This window comes from Rattus norvegicus, chromosome 14 (assembly GCF_021556685.1).
Source record: "Rattus norvegicus strain SHRSP/BbbUtx chromosome 14, alternate assembly SHRSP_T2T, whole genome shotgun sequence".
Classification (NCBI taxonomy): domain Eukaryota; kingdom Metazoa; phylum Chordata; class Mammalia; order Rodentia; family Muridae; genus Rattus; species Rattus norvegicus.
In genome coordinates, this window is record NC_141547.1 from 88,679,269 (window position 1) to 88,703,185 (window position 23,917).

At 37.1% G+C, this 23,917-nt stretch overlaps 1 protein-coding gene across 1 annotated transcript in view; it reads left to right on the forward strand.

The window, feature by feature from the left end:
• Window positions 1-23,917, forward strand: part of Abca13 (ATP binding cassette subfamily A member 13) — a 484,842-nt gene that overhangs the window by 391,491 nt on the left and 69,434 nt on the right. Inside the window, exon 56 of the mRNA XM_087584614.1 lies at window positions 20,286-20,436. Coding sequence (XP_087440740.1) covers window positions 20,286-20,436 — 151 coding nt within the window. The remainder of the gene's footprint in view (window positions 1-20,285; window positions 20,437-23,917) is intronic.

The following is a 23,917-nucleotide window of genomic DNA, read 5'->3' on the forward strand; positions in this document are numbered from 1 at the left end:
GGTTTGCAAACTCCTACAGTAACTATTAGATTAAACAGATAGAACTTTTCTCCATTAGAACAAGCCGTAGAGAATAGACTCGTCATCACCTTTTAGCTATTTTCTGGAATTTATGCCACTGTTCAAAGGCATAGTTGAGAAATAAGAATAATTATATTGCTATCCTTTCCATATAATGTATTTAAATTTGGAGCTATAATGGGAAGACATTTAAATGCAATAGCACATGTAAAGTATGTATAAATCAGAAATATGGTCTATTTGGGTGTTTAAATCAGATAACATTTTGAAGAGTACTGAGTGATTGAATACACAGTCACATATTAGTATATGCCATGTTAGTAGGAAATCTCAATAGACTTCATATTACTATTTGTATAGTACGTACATATTACTATTTGTTTAATTTATGCAGTTGTATAGACCTACAGAAAATGTAAGTGATTTTGAAAAGGATAGAGGAGGTTTAACACTAAAGTGTATGTAAAAAAAGAAAAGTTTAACCATGGTGATTTTGAAAGATAATAGACATTAAGTAATAGTTCAATGCATTGTATAGGTTTTATAACAGAGAGTGCATTTCCAGTCTGATATAGTAATATGTGGAATCAGAGACATAATGGACTAAAAAATTGAAAGTTTAGTCTGAAAATATCAACTTAAAGGGAAAAGAAAACCAAATAGCCAAATTACTACAAGAACACTGCTTAAGATAATACTGAGAAAACTGGAATAATATATGAATATCTTTTGCTAATTGAAAGCATTCCCCTTAAACAATTAATATAACATGTATAACATAAAGTATTGGTCTGTTTAAATATGGATTTAAAATATTTATACATCAGAACCTTGGATTTCATGATTACTAACCAGGACAGGGTTGATAGACATGTCTAAAATATTAGTGATATAAATTATCTAAAGGGAAGAGTAAGTGATCACATATATTAAATAATATACATGATCACATATATTAAATAATATACATGAGGGCTGGAGGTATGATTCAGGAGTTAGGCATGCACTGCTCATGCAGAGGGCCTAAGATCATCCTCAGTAGCATGCTAAACGTCTCACAACTGATTGAACTGATTGTATATCTCCGGGGCCACTAATGAGCTTTCTGGATTTCACTCACATGTGCATACACACATGCATGCATGCGCGTGCGCGCGCACACACACACACACACACACACACACACACACAGATACACACACACATAATTAACTTTTTAAAAAATTAGCACAATATGAAAAATGATGATTTGATATTTAAAAGTACTTTCTACTATTAATATTAAAATGGGGGAGGAGGAGGAGGTAGTGATTTGTATTTTTGTCTGTCATCATAATAATTTATAAAGTAGCTCAGAATCTCATGAAGACAGTAAAACAGAATAAGTAATCATGATGATATGTAAAACAAATACATGGTAGCAAGTATAAAAAGTCCTTGAAATAGTAATTTCTCCAGTAGGGATATATGCCCTGAAAAAGAATGAAAACTTAAATAAAAGATTAAATAAAAATATCAATTTTCATCTGGTCTATATCAGCTAGAAGTGGGAAAATATATTCATTCCAAACATTACTGTTACACTAACTATATGAAGTGGTATTGAATAAGTTAAAATAAGAGATTTGAATAACAGGAAAATGGACCCATTATAAGACTAAAAAGTAATCCAACTATTTCACAATTGCTCCCCTTGGGCCATAATAGGAGGAAAGATGCTCATAGATCAGAAGAGCTGCCTGGTTTGATGTCATGGCTATCTGAGACAAGAGTGGAATAGATATGAGGCTATACATTGGATCTGAGCTCAGTAGTGGCCCCAAGGGTAGAGGTGGTGCTCTGCCCAGTGGGAGTGGCTAACCTGGGTCTTGGAAAGACCATATACATCCTGAAGGTGTCTGTACTGAAAATTCTCACAGTGCCAAAGGAAGATGGCGACAAATCTTGACAGTTTCTCTCTGGGCTCAGAGTTAGAAAGGAAAGCTCTTTAGCACTTTGGAATCATGGGTTTATGCCCTCTGTGATTTGGACTCCAGCTGCTGCACCATTCCCTAGGAAAGAATAGCACACAAAGAAAGGCTCCAGGTCCTTCTACCATACATACACATTTCAATGATGTTGTATATGGCAGAGATGCATGACTTTTATTTGTAAGTTAAAAATAAGTTGACTTGACCAAGATTGGCTTTATATTACTGAACGCATGGCATATTCAAGAAAATACAAGGAAATTTTTTCAAAACACAATCCCTATATCAAGTTTTTTCAGTTAATTAAAAATTAACATTAAGGGGAACATGAAATCAAACACCACAGTCCACACATGACACCTGTCTTCTATGGGTATAAGTTAATGGATTCAACAAAAATGAGAATTGTCATACAGAGAATGTAATATACCAGAAAATCAACCATGGATAATGTATAGAAACTACGGGAACAGGACACAATTGAAAACAGCATATGTTCTAAGACTGAAAAATGATGCTTATTGAATTTAAAAGAAAAACCATTATGAGTGGGTTAAAATTATATGCTACTCATGGAAAATTATGAAAATGTGGTCCTTTGAAAAAGGAAGGAAAGAGAAGGTCCAAGCGGGATGTGATGTTTCACATCTGGAATCCCAGCATTCCTGAGGCTATGCCAAGAGGATCCATCACCTTGAGGTCAAAGCAGGCATAGGCCAATCTCAAAACTAAACAAATGAACAAGGAGAGAAGAAAGATGAAGTCCTCATGATATTAATTAGCTTTCAGGCTGAAAATGGAGGAGACAGGGAGAGAGACACAGCATCCGATGAAATAATGGCTGGAGGATTTCCAGTATTAATAAAACAGATGACTCCTTAGACCAAGCGAACATACTTCTCTTGCATAAAAATAAGACGCCTTCATAATGACATTATTTGGTGAAATCAGAATCTCCAGAATGAAGACAAACTTTTTAAAAAATGCAGAAGAAAAGACAGATTTCAGTAAAGGCAAACAAAACTAGGTTCAGCCTTCAAAATAGTAGCTGCTGGAGGCTTCTGGTATTGAAAATAACATTAAGATAAATTAAAGAGAGAAAATTATTTTCTCAGTAACATCAGAGACAACTCCAGAGCTCACCGGTTTCTTCTGTCTGGGCCAACACATATGCACACAGAAGGCACCTGTTATTGCCTGGGGAGGGATCGGTGTGACAGAGTCTATTTCGGAGCCCAGGACAACACCTGGCCTGACAGAGTATAATCAGAAAACAGCACAGGATGTAGTGGATGAAAGCACACTGGTGTTCAGCAGCCATAATAACCAAGGTAGAGGATTGTAGCTTACATTTGTTTCTTATTTAGGCTTTATTTTCCAAATCATGTACCGCTCATACGTACTAGATTATGAGGCAATTAAGTAATAAATGGCCCCAAACTTCTTCAGAAACACAAGACTTTTGCTTGGTCCTTTAGATCAGCATTTCTGAAGACCACTACCTTTTTTAACACATGCAACTGGGACAGCTATTCCGTTTGGGCTGTGGTTTCTTCCTTTCCTAAATGACCACTATTACAGAATTCATGTGAGCAATAACTATTAACTACTATAGCGTCATCAAAATGCTCAGTGTTATGAGCATAGCACTTTAGAATTTATATACAAATGGCTCTGCTTCCTATAAACATTCACAGTACCAAAATAAAAGTACGCGGAGCTCACACATTGCTTGCAGAAGCCTAATCCTCCTTTTGACTTGCAGATGAGATTAGAGTAGCTGGAGTATCAGTTCTCCAGATAGGAGCTGCTTGCCAGTTGTGGTTTATCTTCCAATTCCAAGTAGAGAATAGTACAACAATGCTGATATGGAAAGAAGGAAGAAAAATCCTACCTAATTTTAAGTGATTATCCTGTAGTCCTCGTCCTGAGACCAACATCTATATGTATGTGTGAGGGTGTGTCTGTACGCTGTCTGTATACTTAGTATTTGTACACATTTCCACACATGAACTCTAATATAATCCCAGTGATAATCATTGCATTCATTTTCCCCAGCTTCTCAACGGACACCGTGTCAGGCTTTTAGCACTTCTGAGCAGTCTTCATATTACTGCCTGTCGATAGATTCTATTAGGTTTCTAGGCCACCTATCTGCTGTTATGTGTCTGTTACATCATGCTATTTCCATGTAAATTGTCCTTTCCTAGAACAAAGTACCATCCTGTTGAAAACCTCTCATTCTTTGAAAAGAAGAACAAAGTGGTACCTGTTCTGTTCTAAGGAAGATTTGATCAAGAATGCAAACCAGAGTGAGGCTCCTGCCTTTAGCTGTTAACACTGACTTCATTGGGCACAATAACGATCACCAGTGTACATTAATTGTCCCCCATGGCAGGTAGGGCTGCCCATATTTTTAGTGGGTTCACTTAGGATAGAGACACACATTGGGTGATCTCAGTCTTTGAGTGCAACTCTCAGTTCTTTGTGTATCTTTGCTTTGTATCTATAGTTCATTGCCTTATGTGAGCGTTCTGTCCAAAGAACAATCTTTAAGACTCCTGATACTCCTATTTTCAGTTTTGAATGAACAGACTTAAGTGTGTAGCAAACAAAACTAAAAGAACAAATAGCAAAAAGTTGATAATGTCATTAAATCGGGTATTTCCAACCTCCCCTCCCCTCAATGGCTGAGGAAGCCCAGAGGCAGTAGCTGCCTAGAAGTCCTAAAGTGAGTCCCAGGTGAATCTGTGTTTCTTCTTCAGTGGACCTTCCATGGGAACAGCCAGGACCAATCTAGAGAGCACAAGAAAGACACCACAAAAGAAGGTGCTTGCAAAATCAAATTCAGGCCAAAAAAAAAAAAAAAAAAAGGCCTTGCCTCAACAGTCATGGTCAAGTGCCTGATTGAGAGAGATCTGGGAAGAGTGTCTTCTCCAACCCTTCATCCAGAGATAAGTCTCAGGCCTTTCATTCCCCCTTGCAGGCATACGAGTCTCTGTTGGAAATGATTTACCTTCTACTGTTCTCCAAGGAGCAATGCTTTTAATTCTCTTAGGCAGTGTCGTAGTGTCAGGGGAGCAACCTGCTTCAGGGTAAGGACTCTACATGACCACTGGAGATAATATGCTTGAGTCTGAAAACAGGCAATGGAATCTTGTTCTTAGAGTCTGCTCACAGCAAGTTCAGACAGAACATGGCAGCTTACCAGTATGATTTATATTATACAGTGGTTTTTGTCATCTGGGACACAATTATCCTTTAAAGACTAATAGCGTTAATACGTGTATGTGTGTGTGTGTGTGTGTGTGTGTGTGTGTGTGTGTGTGTATGTGTGTGAGTATGAGTGTGCTTGATTTACAAAGGTAAATACTGTGCATGTGATTTTTTTAGTGGAAACTATTGAGTATGTAACTTTTAATGGAAAATATTTTGTGCGTATAACATTCTGGTGGCATGTCATAAGGATATGCCATCTAACTTGTTACTTTACATTAGGATTCTCTTTTACAGTAATAAATACTTTCCTATATTCCTATGGGGTGTGTCAGCATAATTAAACCATCTTGGGAAATCTGGTTTATTCCAGAGTGGTATGAAGAAAATTCTAAAAGTCTCCTTGCAGAGAACTGTCCTTAAGCATTTTGTTAATTAGAAGATAATGTTCAATAAAAAGGGATATTCGAAGAAATCACTTACTTTCTCAACTTTAAATACAAAAGCCAAGCTGAGGTCCTGGTTTATTAGAGATCTCTAGTCTGCTATTATCTAAGAGCCTTCTAATATGGAACTACGTTTTCTTTAATGAACAGAACAAGCTTCTGAGAGTGGGAATCGAATTAAAACACAAGCATGAGGCACCTTGTTTTTTTGTCTCTGCATTTTCCAATGCCACAGCTGTCTGAAAGTTTGTATACCCCATTTTATGGAGTTCAAGAAATGACTTCTAATCTGCAAGCACGAGTTAGCATGTTATATAAGCTTGAAACTTCATGGAAAATATTCTTGGTGGGAACTTACCCTCAGATGTTCCTGGCTTTAGAAACCCAGGGCATAGCCAACAAAGCATGGCATTTCTGAATTCCTTCACTATTGCCCACATGCTCCTTCCTTTCGTAGGGCTCCACTGGTTCATTGCTGCTCATCACAGTTGGTTGTATGAACACAGAGAAACTTTATTCTTAAGTTTGTCCAAGGACTGAACATTGACCATATCTCTTCCATTACATCATGCTGTGTTTTGATTTTAATTATTGAGTTGGTTATACTGTGTATTCTCCTGGTGTGTGTGTGTGTGTGTGTGTGTGTGTGTGTGTGTGTGTGTGTGTGTGTGTGATGTCCTTTTGCTGTTAAAGGGTACCAATACCAGGACCACTCGGGGTTTTTTTTCTGTCAATCCTCCCCACTGAAAACATATGATATGCACTTAGGTCTGTGGCACCCAACTGGTTGAATACATGTGGTCATCTATATGGAAGAGATTACTATATTAGTTTATCAGTGAGTGACTTGTCTTTTTTCATTTCACAAGGGAAGCCTCTGTGGCACAGAGAAGTATCGATCTGTGACTTAGACACATAGTTCGAAATTGGTAACAACTAAATTTTTCTCAGCATCGACTGTATTTCTTCCTATTCCTTTTTTTTAACATTTATGGTAATGGTAATATTAAAGTGTCCAGCATTGTTGAGCTGACGGTTATCTTTAGTGATGCTGTCAAGAACACGGCTTCTTTCCTGAACACCTATGACCAAACAGCCTATTCTACCTAAGAGTCATTGCTTCATGTATTGATTCTAATGAGTTTTGACTCCCCCTGTGTAATGTTCATATATGCACTTGTGCTGTGATTTAGATGTTAATAGTGAGATAAAAATTACTTTCCTCAGAGACTGATGCAGAAGTTTAATACAACCAAACATTCAGAGTATACTAGATACTCTATGCCTGAAACATACAGAGCACTTGGCAAATTTTTGCCATTGCCTACACTGATAATTAGATCTTGAAATATGGGAAATGTGAGAATAGCACCTGGTAGATTCTGTGAGAGCCTGACGTACCAGGAATCTTTCTCTGCCCACCCCTCAAGTTCTCAGCTGGATGGATCAAAGTAACCGTTTCTATGGCCTGGCTGCCAAAAACCAGTCTGAAGTTTTTCATGGAGAATTCAGCTTGACGTGCAGTTTTCTAAGTTCCAGACTATTTGTAGTGCCTCTCGTGTCCCTTTCACTTTTTTTTTTTAAATTTATTTGTTTCATGTATGTGGGCACACTGTTGCTGTCTTCAGACACACCAGAAGAGGGCATTGGATGCCCATTACGGATGGTTGTGAGCCACCATGTGGTTGCTGGGAACTGAACTCAGAACCTCTGGAAGAGCAGTCAGTGCTCTTAACCCCTGAGCCATCTCTCCAGCCCCTCCCTTTCACTTTCAAACAACACATCTGTTGTAAGTGTGTGTGTGTACATACATGCTCTCACATGTGTGCACATCCTTTTTATTTTTACAGTAGATGAAGACACTTGCTCATTCACAGCGTCTATCTATGTAGTCCTAGGGCTGTTTTCCTCAGGCGTGACATGACCATCAGCCATCATAAAGAAACATTATTAAAATGGCCTATGGTAATTATATTGAGATCCTCAATGATCCCTTGTAGAAGGGTGGGGGAGTCATCAGCACCTCACCTGAGATCATAGCTATTGTTCCCTTGTACCTCTCAGATGCACATGACATGGAGCATCTAGAATGTCTTAGAGATGGAAGGCTGACTGGGCTAGGACTGCTCTATTGAGGAGCTTCATGAATTGCCACTGCTGCGTGCTGTGGAGTGTTTCACTCTGTAGCTGTCTTTTAGCTCCCGGAAGTAACTAATTCACTTTTAGCTTGTGTCAGATGACAAATTTATTGGTTCACCAAGAAGGACTCTAATGGAACACTTTCTTTGGTCTATTGTTCCCCTCGCTTGGGTGATCAGACATGCAACACTGCCCATCACCATATGTGATAATGTAGAAGTCATCTGTACCATATGTCCCACCCTACTCTCAGTGTTTATTAACTGGCATCCTGGGAAGCCACCTATAGTCAGTCGCCACAGATTATTGTCTTCTCTCGTAGTGTCTCTTCCTATCCTTCTGTACTTCCTTTTTTCCCCCCATCTTTATTAATTTGGGTATTTCTTATTTACATTTCAAATGTTATTCCCATTCCTGGTTTCCAGGCCAACATCCCTTCTGTACTGTCTATTCTACACTTTTCCATTCTCGTTTCACTAAGATGCTTGAACTTGAATCCCGTAGAAGTTAGTATGTATTCGCAATGTGAGAAATAAGTGTGGGCACATTCTGACTCTAGGCTGCGTACTGAAACACTGCATTCAGGAAAAAGACAAAAACAAAAAACAAAAACAAAAACAAACAAACAAAAAAAACCCCCACAAAACAAAGCAACACAAAACAAGACACATTAGTCTCTTCCAAGACTCACCAATGCTAATAAACTGTCCACATTGGCACGTAGGCTATTTAGCACCAAATTTGAACAATTATGCTAAGGAAGATTTAATCCAGAGACTCTCTTTTAATGATGGAGGTGCAATGACCTTAGTGAGGTTTTCATTTTCAGTCATTCCAATGATTATAATCCTTAGTTTCTGTGTTGTATTTATAACTGTAGGCTAATGCTTAGGGAAGCCTTTTTTGCTTCAACAGTGGAATTTACCCTACGTAATAATTCAGATATTCTATTGGTTTTTGTTTAACTAAATCCTTATTAAGTTTATATTTTATAAGGAGCAAAAATACTTATATTTCAGTTTTCAAAAAGTTATACATAGAGTACAATAACATTGGTGAGATAGTCTATCTTTGCTCATATGAAATAGCTTGTATTCTAGAGAATAAGTTACTATATTTATGTACCCTCATACACGTTTATATGATCTTAATTTTGAATTTATTTGAATTTCTCTGGCTGTATGCCTATTTTTTTAAAGGCTATATTTTATAGTGCTTTAATATCAAGGTAAATTTGCCCTTCAGTAATCTGCATTTTCCCCTTTCGTAAAATGTATAAAAAAATGTTTAAATTACCAGGTTGTGTTCAACGTTGAGCTTCGTCAGTTAGGAGTAGAGCCTGCCTTTCCACTAACAACAGCTGCTTTCTACAGACTTCATTCAGTTGATGTTTTCTACCCATCATTCTTCTGGGTGCCTCTTTCTAGTTATGTGGTTCCTAATTCAATGACTGTTTTCATTACGGTTTAAAATGGTTAAAAAGGGAAAGTAATATTTATTTTTAATTTTGGCAAACTAGTTTATGAAATTCTTTTAATTTACCTTGTTTTTTTTTCTTAGCTTAATGTCTCTACCTTTGAGCTATGTACACTTATTTCATTGAGTCCTTCCAGGATCATGCTGAAGACTATAATTTAATAAATAAATATGTTTTACCAAGTTTTCTCTTTTTCAGAAAGAGAAATAAAAAGGACAGTCAACTGAAGGTCTCATGTGTGCAAGGCAAACACTTCTAATTCTGAGAATTAGTACTGATCTTTTAAGTTTTCAGCTTTTAAAAGTATTGTTCATCTTATTTCCTTCAAAAAATACTCTATGATCATCAGTTTCTACTTAACACTTGATTGTTGAAAAGGGAAAGCAAACTCTAAGCACAGGACCAAGGCTCATTGACCTGCTTCTCTAGAGGGTGAACCATCATTTTGTTAATCTTGAATAGGCAATACTAGTGTTAGGAATTTTAAAAGAAGCCTCACATTACTGTTGTAATGCAAGCTGATCATTCGGTGTTCCTTTGAACTTTGAACTTTGAAATTTGAAATTTGACTCTCAAGCTATAGCAGTAAAACATTTTTTTCAATCCCTAAAACCCCAGCCTGAAGCTTGGCACCTCTGTCCTTGTCCTCACTGTCCTAACAACGTGCCCTTGGGTTTAGACTTACTCATTGTTACTTATTCCACCTACTCAAATTATCCCGCCACTCTCTTTTTTGTTAGTGTTTGTATTATTCCATGGGCATTTTAGAGAATCCTTAGAGATGTCATTCTTAGTGTAGATCCAGTTTGGGGTAAAAATCTGACTATGTCAGGTATCACAGCCCATGTCCAGTTTTTCTTCCTAGGTATGTAAGCAGAGTACAGTAGAGGCATGAAGCACAAGGCACCGATGGATGAGACAGAGGAGGAGGACAGAGCAAATCCTCTCACTTACACTCTGGAGATTCACGTATAGGGTCTCAGATAGCAAGATGAGGTATGGACAGAGCTGAGACGCTAGAGACAGGGTTTATAAAGCACTCAGTGTTAACCGGAGACAAAGAATGTGAAATGGAGACCACAGGAGACAATTTTTGACTTTTAAACTTTATTTTATATTTAGTCTTGATTTCCCTGTATTACTTTTCTTTTAAAAGGAGAAATACATCTCCATTTGTCCTTTTTATCTTCTTGTTCATTTTAGGCAGAAATATAAAATATGTGTCTCCATTCTGAGACAGACATACATAAAGTTAGACATTTATATAAGATTTATTTTCTAAAAATATAGGAAGTAGTTGGCAAATTTATTTAGCATGAAAAGAAAATATCTAGTATCACCTTTAGTAATGACATGAAAATATTGTAGTTTTTCAAGGGTGATGAAATTGTGACATTCCACTAAATAACAAACTACATTTACCATGATGCTCCCATAAGTTAGGTCATTTTGCAGCATCCTAATAATTTTAGTTGGATATCTACACACTTTAAGTTTATAGAACAGTATAAACCTGAATTTATATTCTCTTGATTTGATTGTTTTTCCAAGTAAAAATGATTGGGATCTCTGCAAGCTTTGGGAATGCTGAAAAATATTCTAAAGTTGAGACATTTTCATATTCTGTTTTATCTTTACCTTTGGTTTATAAACAAAAGATGAAGTCATTGCACTACAACTTATGCTCACCTTGCTTTTTAAATAGTCTTTCTGAGGTATTGACACAGAGAGGTCTCTGTGTTAGTGCTTTGATCTTCAGATTCTCCCAAGACTCCAGGGGGGAAAGTTTGATTTTGAACTTGGTACTTCTGGGACATGATGGGTGAAGTAGGAGGTCTTCTGTGCTTTGTGGTATGTCCTTGGGGGGGAGAGAGGAACCCTGGCCTTTCCTTTGTTTTCCTCTCCGGTTTTCTTGTCATGGGGTAGATTGCTTGGTTTGCCCTATTCTCCCATCATGAAAAATCGCCAATGATTGAAACAATGAATCAACTAGTCACAGACTAAAACCACCAAAGCTATGAGCCCAAACAACCTTACTTTTTAGTGTGTTGATGGTGTAGATTGTTATAGTAACAATAGTTGACTAATATATACCGCTCATGTAGGATTTCTTAAAGGTTTAATTTTGTAATTATGTGTATATTTCTGCTTTTGCATGTGGGTATGTACACATGTGTGCCTGTGCTCAGACTGTCCAGAGGCAGTGGCTTCCCAGTACCTGTGTTAGGCAGTTCACAACCATATATAATTCTAGCTCCAGAACCCACTGCATGTGTAATACACATACTCTTAGCCACCGAGCCATATCTCTAGTCCCTAATGTAGAAACTTTACATCCCATTTTAGTAAAAACAAAAATTTTGATTGCTCTATCTCTGTTTCAACGTTGAAGTGCTATCCGGGTACAGAATAGTTGTAGAGTAGTTACACTGTTTTTTTGTTTTTGTTTTTTTTTCTTTAATTCTCCTTGTGTTTTTTAACAAATGACAGTTTTAACCATTTCCTCATGGGGAAACTCATTTTATAATTTTAAGTTGATGCTTTGCAATTTCAGGCATTTAAAGTTTAAAAGGTTTTCTAGAGAGATACCTCTGTGGTTAAGAACATACGCAGCTCTTGCAAAGGAGCCAGCTTTAATTCCTAGCATCTCTGCCACATGGCTTATATCACCTACAGCACTAGCTGGAGAGGATATAATGTCGCCTCCTGACCTCCACAGAAACCACACTCTTTTGCGCGTGCGCGTGCGCGTGCGCGTGCGCGCGCGCACACACACACACACACACACACACACTCACACACACACCCATAATTAAATACAAAAATGAATAAGTAAACTTTTATGGCACTATCTATGGCATAATTAGTAGCACACATAATAATTTGAATCTGAATCATATATATTTGGAAATAATATGTGTGCGATATATATTTTAGGAAACTACTGCATTAATAGTGGCATTCATGTTTATTATCCAGAACTGTGTTAAACATGATGATAACTGGGAGTACTGAGATCCTGGAACTAAGTTAATGCTTTCTGAATAGTCTACGTGTGTTGTTAGTGATGTCATCTTGATTCACAGAAATATATCATGAAATTCTAGTAACCATGTATCAGGTGATAAGTATATTCACATTTTTCTTTGAAGATAAATCTATTAGATATTAACATAGTCTTTCTTTGAAAAGGATATTAGATAGTATTTTGGTTTGAATAAAAATACCTTTCCTATCTTATGTTTTCAAGTACTTGGTTTTCAGTTAGTGTTCTTATTTGGGAGGTTAGGAACCTTTAGAAAAGTGTAGTCTTGGGTTGGGAATTTAGCTCAGTGGTAGAGCACTTGCCTAGCAAGCGCAAGGTCCTGGGTTCAGTCCTCAGCTCCGAAAAAAAAAAAAAAGAAAAGTGTAGTCTTGTTGAAGGAAACATGCCACTATGGAAGGGCTTTAAGGGTGTATAGCCTTTCTGCTTCCTTTGTGTGGTTAAAAATATAATCTCACAGCTTCCTGATCTCACCTGCCACCATACATTCTGTGCTATCCTGAACTATTAATCTGAAGCCATTAGCTAAAATAAACTTTTGCTTACATAATTTGGTTTTGGTCATGGCGTTTTGTTACCATAATATAACAGTAATAATGGACACAGGAAAATATGCAACTGATATTCAAAAAGCATATGTATAATTTAATGAGATGTTTTGTTGCCCCAGGCTTATAGTAGTCTCTTGATGGGCTAGAAGGAAAAACATCAGCAATAAGAAAATGTTATTGTTTATGACTATACAATTTTAGAAGGATATTTACTAGATTGGTGGATTTTATTTTAGCTATGTACACAGGGGTTAAGTGTACTTATTACACTTTAATGAGTTAAAGCTTAAATACCCCCTGAAAAAATTAGTATACTCTTCTGCTGCATGTATATTCCTACTTAATTGCCCATCAAAAAAGGCTTGAGAAAATTTTACCTGTCTTAGACAAGGACCCAGGTGGTGTCTATGTGAGCTGTAGCTTAAACACAGGATAGGAATGCGTTCCAGCCTCCAGTTATATATTCTTGGTCTACATTTAATAGGCAAAGCATCACACATGTACCATATTCTTAGAGCTCTTTGATGCTTGGTTTATAGCCCCAGTTACTTTGTGGCATCCATGAAGACACACGTCAACTCTCCTTTCAGGCCAGACTCAGTCACCTGATAATAAAGTGTGTGGCAAATTTGGGGTTAAATCTGCATGTAAATGTGGACAGTGGAGGCTAAGTAAGTGTTTGAAAAGCAAGCAGAGTACAAACACTGAAGTGCTGGAAATGAAATCACGACAGGTCCACTGAACAGCCTTTTGCTCTCATTAACTCATTGACAGTTTACAGACTGCTGATAATATAAAGAAAATTAAATACCCGGAGTGAGAAGGCTCTCTGCAAAGACCTCTCAGAAGATTCTTCTGAGCTTTGTACTTAATTTCTAGGGTTTTTTGAACTGTTGTGCCATTAATTAAAGAGAAAAAAGCCAGTTGAAATGCATCATGATAAAAGCCACTTGAAGTTCATTTTTTATGTCAGATCCAACACTGAAAAATGTCTTGTCTTTCCCAGTAGTGCTGAAGCATAAAGCATACAGAATGTTATGACCTTCTCTATTAGGCTGAGATAACCAAATGCAAACGTGTGGAAACTATGAAATGGCTGGGGGCATTTTCTAATAGCAGAAGTATGATTGACAGTGATTCTGATTTAAGAAGGGCGTGATTAGCATCCCTCAGAGTTAGGTGAAGGGACTTAAATAAATAAGCTCACCTTCTCAGTCAGTTAAGATAATCTCTGGATGGGTCATTAACTCCTGCCTTGCTCAAGCCGCATATCTTACCACATCCTTTTGTATGTAGATCTGCATAAGGCTATACCTGTAGTGTCTCCACATGGGCCCTGAGTACCACACTGCTGTAAATGCAGTTCTGGCTACCAAGAAAGACTTTAACTATAACTGTTGTCCTCTCCTAATCATACTTTCCCCAAAATTCAGATAAGGAAAATTTTAAAGGGGTTCAAGTATTTACACTAATGAGGGCCCAGAGATTGGTCAGTAGTTAAGACCTTTGGCTGTTCTTTCAGAGGGTATGCCTTCATTTTCCAGTGCCCATATGGCAGCTCAAAACATCTATAACTCTAGTTCCAGGGGATCTGATGCCCTTTTGTAGCCTCTGTGGCATACACATAGTATACAGATATACATTTATGCAAAAATGCTTACATACATAAAATAACAAATAATATATCAGAAATTAAGCAAGTGAAATGCAGCTAGGAAAAATGAAGTATGCTTGACTTGACATGTCATTTTTTTTGATGAGTACTGGCTCTACTGTAGTGCAATAGACTTTGCATCTTTCCTATATACTAAACTATTTTCAAATGTAGATATTATTTCAGAGCAACAGTTATTATTTCACATCTTATGGCTTAGGGTGGTATAGTTGAGTGGTTAAAAAAAGTATCTAGCATTTTGGAGGTCTCAGGTTTTATCTGAAGATTTAAAAACTAAATATACAAGAAAAATATACAACTATTGTCCTATGAGGAAGCTTTATCCAATGAAGGACTTCTACTAAGTGCAAAGAAAATGTGCCAATTTTACACATTTTCAGAAGGAGGAGCTTGCCCTCTCTGGGAATAGGGAAAAGCTCTCTGTTTCATTTAATTGTGAAATTATGATTAGAAATAAGTCATCAGTACACTGGACAATGCTGACTGGGAAGATACGAAGACCTTAGACTCATTCTATCGCTGGGCTCCTAGAGTACCTACCTGTTCTCAGCTATTTCCATGTTTTAGAGCTCACAGATAGTACTGTATACTGGGCATGCTCAGTACAGAGGCAGAAAGTTTCTAGAGTCAGTACCAATGAGAATATTGACCACATGTGTTCCATATCACCCAGTTGGCCAGATAATTTAAGTGAACCTCCTCGTTCTTTGCCCAAGAGTGCCTTGCAGCTGAGAAGAATCAGCAAATAGAATATTATAGAACCTCAGAAAAACATTCTTAACTTTAAAGATTTAGGCAGACGTTTTACAAATTAACACATGGAGATTAGCAACATCTCTTAAGTTATTAACTTTAAAATTGATCCGTATAATTCCTTCATACGATAATTATGTAAGTTGAAGAATCCTTATAATGTCACGCATTTTATCACCACTGTATGTCAATATGTCAACGGACTGTTCTTGGCAGCTCTGACATTTTCCCTTTAAACCAAATAAACTTTGACTAATCATCATAGATTATTTTTGTCTGTAGGTTTTATTAAAATAAAATTGTATAGCATGTACAAATATTTTATGGGTAGCTTCTTTTCCACAACCCTACATTAACGATGTGATTAGTAGTCCTATTATTTCATGTTGTCATGATTTTGTTTCCTCCACTAATATTGACAAATATGGAAATGAACATCACTGGTACAGGCATGAGGAGCCATCTATGTAATGCAGGTATGAAGGAATCCAAATATTTCCACAGGGCATTTGTATATTGTTCTTTTACTGATGCTGCTTTTGATTTATTTAGACAAAACTCACATACATCAGAAACTATAATCTCAACTATGATAATTACACAATTATGTGATTGTTTTCAATATTTAATTCCAGAGCACTTTGATCACATTTAAAACATACTGCATCCTTTAGACTTTCTTTTGCCACTCCCTTCCCTAGCCGTCAGCAACCATGAATCTAATTTTGTCTCCATAGATCTGTCTTTCAATATACATGGGGCCATATAAACAGAGAGGTTCCTAGAAATAGTGTTACATAATAAACTTCTTATTTCTAGTTTATATTTGGTAAAATACTGTGTTTTGTCTGTTTGGATGGTATATGGTATATGTGTCCTACTAATGCAGTATGTAAAGATTAATTTTAGTATATTAAACAAACTTTCCTTTCCTTGGGTTTATTTTACCTTCCTTACAGCTAATATATCCTACTAGATATTACAGCTATTATCTTATCTAGTATTATATATCTTTATTACATATTATATCTAGTACATACTAGCATGTATTACTGGATTTGACTTCCTTTTTTATTGTAGGTAAGAATGGGTCTAATTTTTATTAATTTTATTTATTTATTTATTCATTTTACCTCCCAATATCAGCCTCCCTTTTCCCAGTACCACCTCACGTAGAACCTTACCCCCCCATTTATTCCTCCCCTTCTCCTTTGAGAAGAGGAAGTCCCCTTCTCGGTGTCACTCATCCTCTCCCCCTGCCATATACACATCAAGCCACTGCAGGACTAGGTGCATCTTTTCTCACTGAGGGTCACTTAGAGGAACAGGATCCACAGGCAAGCAGGCAACAAGTTCAGGGACAGCTCCTGCTACTGTTGTTAGGGGTTTCTGATTTCCTTATACACGTGGTTTCTGACTCACAAGGTTCTAAGCATAGTTTTCCATCTCTATGATGGTAGGAAAGAAATGTACATTAATTATAAACTGTATTTTGAATTTTCATCTCTGCCAAGGCTAGTAATATGCAATAATAATATTTCCACTGTGCTCAACTGCAGGCTAATTTGAGTCCTAAGAATGTTTACGGTAAATCAATTGGAGCTTTAAAGTGCACTCATTCATTCATTCATTCATTCATTCAGCAATTAAAAAATAGTAATGCTGTTTTCTTTCCTTTTGTCTGCAGCAGGATCTCCTTACAATAGCCTGGAATTTGATAAATAGCTCAGGATAGCTTTGGATTCATGGCTGTCTTGCTTTTACTCCAAAGTTGTAGAATTAGATAAATATGTAAACACAGCTAGCAATAAGAACATTTTTTATTTATAATATTTTCATTTCATGTTAACTTTATTGGGATATAACCATATTGTTAGTTGATAAGAATGTATATTTCATAGTAATTTATACATCTGTAGTTCTAATAAATTGCAAAGTTTTCTTTCCTTCTCATGTCTTTGATTTCATTACCAGGATGTTATGATTCTTTTGCAATTAACTTAGGGTTGTACTTGTCTCTTTTTTGTTTGAAACAGCCTGAGAAGGATTGATGTTAGTCTTCAAACATTTGCTAGAACTCACTACTGAAATTGTCTCATTCTTGGTTAGATTGTGGACCATTTAAAAAGTTCTTGTTTAACCTACTGCATTGTGCAACTGGAGAAGTTTCTTCTCCCTCATTTGGGCATATTCAATGGCTTGTTTACTCTTAGGTACTTGCTTATCACATTGATCAGCATAACCTTCTGTGCTTCTATATCTTAACAGAAATGTATTTGGTTATTTTAACCATGTTAATCTTCTTTTGTTCTTGGCCAGAGTATCTAAAAGTATGGAGTTATGTTTGTTTTTTTCTAAAATCTTAAGCTGTGACTTTAAAAGTTTTCATTATTGTTTTGTCTTTTCTATTTTATCTATTTCTTTAGTTTGTGTTTTATTATTCTTCATGATCTAGGTTTACTTTTGTCCCATTTCTTTGGTGTTTCAGATCAAGATAGGTAATATATTTTTTTACTGAGCCATTTAGGTAAAAGGAACTATAATTCTCCCTAATATTCTTTGAGTTATAATAAAATATTTGAGGTTGTAAGGTACTTATAAGACATTGCATTTCCCAAGTGCTAGGATCAAGTAAATAAATTCCCTGGATTTTCCACTTCACTTTTCCCTTTCCCACTAATGATCTCTAATTCCTTACATAAATTCCAAAGCCAAGATTTCATTATTGCTGACACCTTTATCATTGCTATTTCCACCAAAAACTACTCATTCCACTTCAAAGAGGCCTTTATATTTAAAGGGACTTGGGTACCAGGCTATTCATTTCCTTCTTATGGACACTGTCCCTAAGCAGGAGAGCCTCAGTTACAGATTCTCTTACTTTTCTCTGGTGTATGGGCCCTTCTGTCCTTGTCTGACTCTGCAGCACCACAACTCATTTTGATCTCTAAATCAAAATATAGCTGTACATATCTCCTCCACCTCTCAGGAACCACTTTCTGCACCTAGTCTTCATCTGTTACAAAGTCCTGAGCTTCAGCAAGATGAGAGCTTATTTATCACAGTGGATTTTCCTTCTGTTTAGATGCATGCTTGTTACTGGTAAATTTTACCTGGATATGTCCTGCATTTGAGCCAATTGTTCAATGTTTCATGGGCTAGGACTTTTCTGAATAGTTTTAGTTAAGGAGTTGATTTCTTTTTAATTATAAAATTTTTAGAGTCACAAAAAATTACCCAAAACAAAACAAAAACAAACAAACAAACAAAACAACAAAGCCCAGGTTGGCTTCAACTCTGATAATAAATTTAAAATAACATGCTTGCAATTACCGAAAACACACATAAAATATAATAATGACTATGTATGTGTATATATAGTATATGCTTATGAATCTGTATATATATACATATATATACATATATGTATAAATATAATGGTTTTCTAGAGTTAGTAACAAAATATAGAGGGATACTTGAAACTTGAATTTTCTTTCAACCTTTGCTTATTTGCACGGGAAAAGCAAACATGTATCCAGAAGGGCATGAAGTAAACTTAATTGCATACTTTTGAGTGAAAGAAGCTATGACATACTTGCTCCAAGTGTTTCTTCAGCTCTGGGACATTCTGACATAGGTAAAGTAAAAAAACACAAGAACACTAGTACTCCTGAGGTTTGGCAGGGATAATAGAAAGGGGCTCATTAGATTTTGAATGGGTGAAGTTAGTCTTCATGGTCCTATAAATGGTGGACACCTGCTGTGATACATTATAAAATAAAACTACAGACCAAAGCACTACCTGTCATAAATGCTGGACTTGGTATTTGGGACAGTTACACAGCAAGTTTGTCATGCTGGTGCCTGCTGCTCCCAATAAGAACACTATAACAAGGAGGACAAAAGATATGGAAACTTAAGATAACATTTGTAATTGAGTCAGTTAACTTTTATCTATATTTCATATGCTCAATAAAAGTTTATATAAATTGTTATAGTTAAATTGAAGTATAAAATCTTCAACTGAAAGTCCTGAATTTAAGGATTAGTCCACTATTTACAATAGTTCCTTTGTGGTAAGATTTCTATGATAGTCATTTTTTAGGCACATGTCTAAATATGAAATTCAGTATTAGACACATGTATGTTCACACACACACACACACACACACACACACACACACACACACACCAACCCATGAGTGTGCTGGTTGCTATAGGGAGAGAGAAGAAACAGTTTTGTACTCTATGATCTTAGGTTTTCTGCTAGAGCTCTGTGAAATAAACTAAAAAAGGCACATTTATTGCATATATATATATATATATGTGTGTGTTTCATGAAGAAAGATAATGCTATTATATATATATAAAACATATATAAAACACATATATATAGATATATATAGAATATATATGTGAAAGAGAGAGAGAGGGAGAGAGAGAGAGAGAGAGAAAGAGAGAGAGAGAGGTGGGGAAAATAAAGCAGAGGGAAGGGCAGGAGAGAGGGAGGATCAACTAGTGAGTTAGAAGAATGAGGGTTATATATAGATTTTATCAAAAGGAAAGAGGTTTGGAGCTTTTGCTGGGGAGGTGAGTATTGAAAAGGAGAGAAGTGTCTGTTAAGTTAATCTCTTCTCCCTGTGTTTCTAGGTGATTAGAGTAGTCCCTGTAAGTAGCATGTGCAGAGATGTCTTTTCAAGTAGGATGTGTACAGTCCTTTACAAAGGGGGATGTTTACAAGCTCATTATGTGGGAGCTGGGGTGAGATCAACAGCTTTCTCAGTTTGCTCTTTACATTACCTTTAACTTAATACTTTCTGTGCAAAGATACATATTGTGTTGTGGAATTTTCTGATACCTTTCACTTATCTTTAGGTGAAAGTATTTGTACAAAATTAGCTATAGGAAGAGAGCAATTGATGAGCTAGCCAGATCTTTGATATTATAATGTATTCATGAAGCCTTTTGTCAGCTTATTCTATTTGTGTACACAGAGATATGGTGGATCTGGCTTCTGCTGGCAAAGTGGGCGTGCTTATTGGCTACTGTCCACAGCAGGATGCCCTGGATGAGCTCCTGACTGGCTGGGAACATCTTCAATACTACTGCAGACTCCGTGGTATTCCAAAGCAGAACATTCCAGAGGTTAGCAATCTTGGGGTTTTCTGGAGGAAAAAGATTCACTGAGAAATGCTGGCCTGTCAGCTATGGCTCCAAGACTGTTCTCTCAACCCGGGATGAGACATCATCTGACCAGATGAGTTCAAGGCAAAATCATTTTCCAACATTAGAACGTGTACTGGTATCGTATATTTAAAAATATGTCAGTGGGGGCATCCTGTGCAAGGATCTAAGTAAAAAAGTAATATCCTTTTTTCCTTTGTATCTCTAAGCTTTCCATTTTTTCCTATTAATATGTTCTTTCGAGCCTAATGATTGCAGTCAAGAACAGAAACTGTTAAGCTGGGCACACAGTGTTTGTGAAACTCGGGAGTTATTGAGATGTCTCCTTTGAAAGCAGGAAGATTATTATTCCTTCCAAAAGTGTTTTCTGGGTGACTTCAGGAGAACGAAGGACAGTGAGAACTGTAAAGACTCTGAGGCCTCCCCATGTGCTATCTGAGAGAGGCGGAGAGTAGGTGAAACTGGGTAGTGGAGACTTGTTCCTTTCCTTGATGGGAGCTGTGCAGAGATCAGAGCTCATAGCCTTGACAAACAGCTTAGAGGACATTTCTAATAGGAATGTGTCAGAATGGAAAATGCTTAAGGTACGTTTTTACCCTCTGCGTTCCTCTTTGTAGTACGAGAAGTGCTTGCTAGATTTCTGGTTCTACAAAAGGATTAAGGAAAAAGGGGGTGGAGCTTATTGGTGCACCCTCAATCAGTCTGTAGGTGTTGGAACATCTTAGGATTCATGGTAGGCTAGCCTCTGCTCACTGGTTCATGACAATTTATTCTCTGTGTTATTTTTGTAATAACAAAGGGTAAATTTTTTGTAATAAAAGGGTAGTCTTCATGTTTTTGTTTGTTTGTTTATTATTAATTTGTAACTTCAAAACAAGACCAGAAGCTCTCCCCTTCTTTGTTCAGACCCGGGACCCTTGGTTGACCTACCACCCATCTTAATAAACACAGCTAACTGACCACCCTGCAGGAGACCCACCAAGCATACTCAAACAGCTCTTGGCATCCAATACTAATTGTTGGCTCAGTCTTTAATAGGCATTTCCTCTGTCAGCTCCCTCTTGTTAGTTTTTGATTGAAGAGGTAGGTTCTTGGCAAGTGGCTATAAGCTGGCCTCTTTTGTCTGGATGAATGCACCTCTGAAAAGTTTCCCTTAATAAGACTCAGTGCTCTCTGTCACCCAGGCAATTGCTTTCTGATAGCCCACTGTCCTTCAGTCTGTGTTTTGAACTCGTCCACTGAGAAGTTACTGTAATGCTCACCAATTAGTGACTAACTTTATTTCTCTCAGGAAGCTGTAGTGGATTATGCAGATGGCCTTGCTACTCGTTCATGCAGGGGTTTCTCTTAGATCTGCACATCTTAGGCGGATTCCTAAAGGACACTGTGCCTCTCCCAGCCAACTTCTCACTACTGTAAACTGTGTGAGCATTTGAAATATAGAATGAGCCCAGGACTCTGAGGTGTTTATTATGGGTATTAGAGTTAAATAACATAAAATGATGACCTAATTAATGTAGTCACAAACCATATCTTAGCATTTCATCTACCACGGACCCCATAATGGTAGGGATAAAAAATTGTCATGAAAAATCCCAATAGCTTGATGACATCACACCCACCTTAACAATTGTATCACAGCATATCACTTGCATAACAGTGGTGGTGATTGTAACAAGCCTTTGCCTGCCATCAGTCGTGTCAAGGATTGCTGTATGCAACGCTTGACTATCGCTCATTTTTATATTTGCTATACTGCAATGTGATTTTTGCCGTGTAGATTTACTTCTGCTTATAAAAAATGGGTTATGGTAAGACCATATACCCTAAGAACAGCCTCATGAACCTTGTATTGACCGTAACTCTTGATTCTATTGAGAGGGTACATCCATGTTCAGTGACTGACATCTACTACCCAGGATCGGGAAGGAGATATTTAAGGTTGACAGTGTGATTAAATGTCTGAAGATTTGCTTTTCAAAATATATCCTGTCCTTAAGAGATGCATGGCTGTCTTTCTGTATGTCTGTCTCATACCCTGAATAAAGCAGTTAAGAGGTGTATGCCTGATTTTACAATTGGGGAACGTGAAACCCAGAGTGGTCCTGTAACAGGTATCTAGAGCACAGACTTTGATTGACACCATCTTGATGGTTGCTACCAGACTAGGACAAAATATCTTCCACCATTGATATCTCAGGATTATTTCTGGAGTTTCTGGTATGTATGATCAGGGACGCAGAAACTGTATGGGGTGATTATAAGAATAGTGTAGTCTAGCATTCTCCTATTTACTTTCCATTGTGCTCCAGTAAATTGGGCCCAGTCCAATCCCAGAGCCACAGAGACAAAAGAATCACTTTCCTCTCCTGATTCTCTTTTACAGACTTCTGTCTTGTCCATGCAAAGATAGTCATCCACCTGTGTCCTATGACTTAAGGAGACCTCATGTGCTTGCTTAAAAACCCTTTCTGCCTTACCCTTACAGCCCTAACTCCTTTTTCTCTCCAGCTGAAGCCTTGTACTGGGCTCTGCCTGTACTCTAGGGGACTTGATCCACCAATTTCAAGTTTGTTGATTTCATCCAGCTAAGACCTTGCCCTTTACACTTGCAACCCTCAAGTGTTTACTCAGGCAAGAAAAGGTTACCCCTTCATATGACTTGAATCTAGGTTCTGCATGTTGAAGGGCTGATTTCCCCTTTGTTGTTCACACTGTACAGTTTTGTGCAGAGGGTGTATTTTAAGCTTATAGTCAGCTGACCAGTTTGGTGAAACATTTTGTATGACACCATCACCAGATGGCTCAGGAATGAAGTTATAATCGGGGATGCTGGCGAAAGTATGTAAGAGAAGTTTCTGATATTTCCTGAGCTAATACATCCAAACAAAACTTTTTGTTTGAGGATTGGCATTCTCATTTATTTTGAATAATCTGTAGTTGTGATAAAGCTCTATGAAAAAAAAGTACTTTGATTTGATACAAAATAAGTTTCTCTTTGAAAATGCATAGTTTATAATTTTATTGATTCATTCATTACTTAAAGACTTTGTAAGGAAGTACTTACCCCTGAAATGATGGAAAGATTGTACCTCAAAAGGCCTCTGTGTACTAGAGAGCGAGAGCATTGCTCTATAACCTTCAGTCACCGCCCACATATGCTTGCACTTCCCACTCTAATGCTAGTGTCAGTTTGGCTTTTGTTGTTTTTTGTTTTGTTTTGTTTTGTTTTGTTTTTGTTTTTGTTTTATTTTATGCTTCATTAATTTTTTTAATTGGATATTTTCTTTATTTACATTTCAAATGTTATCCACTTTCCCAGTTTCCCCTCCAGAACCCCCTTCCCATCCCCCTTCACCTCCTTCTGTGGGGTGCTCCCCACCCACCCATCATTCCCTCCCACCTCTCTGCCCTAACAGTCTCCTACTCTGGGGCATCCAGC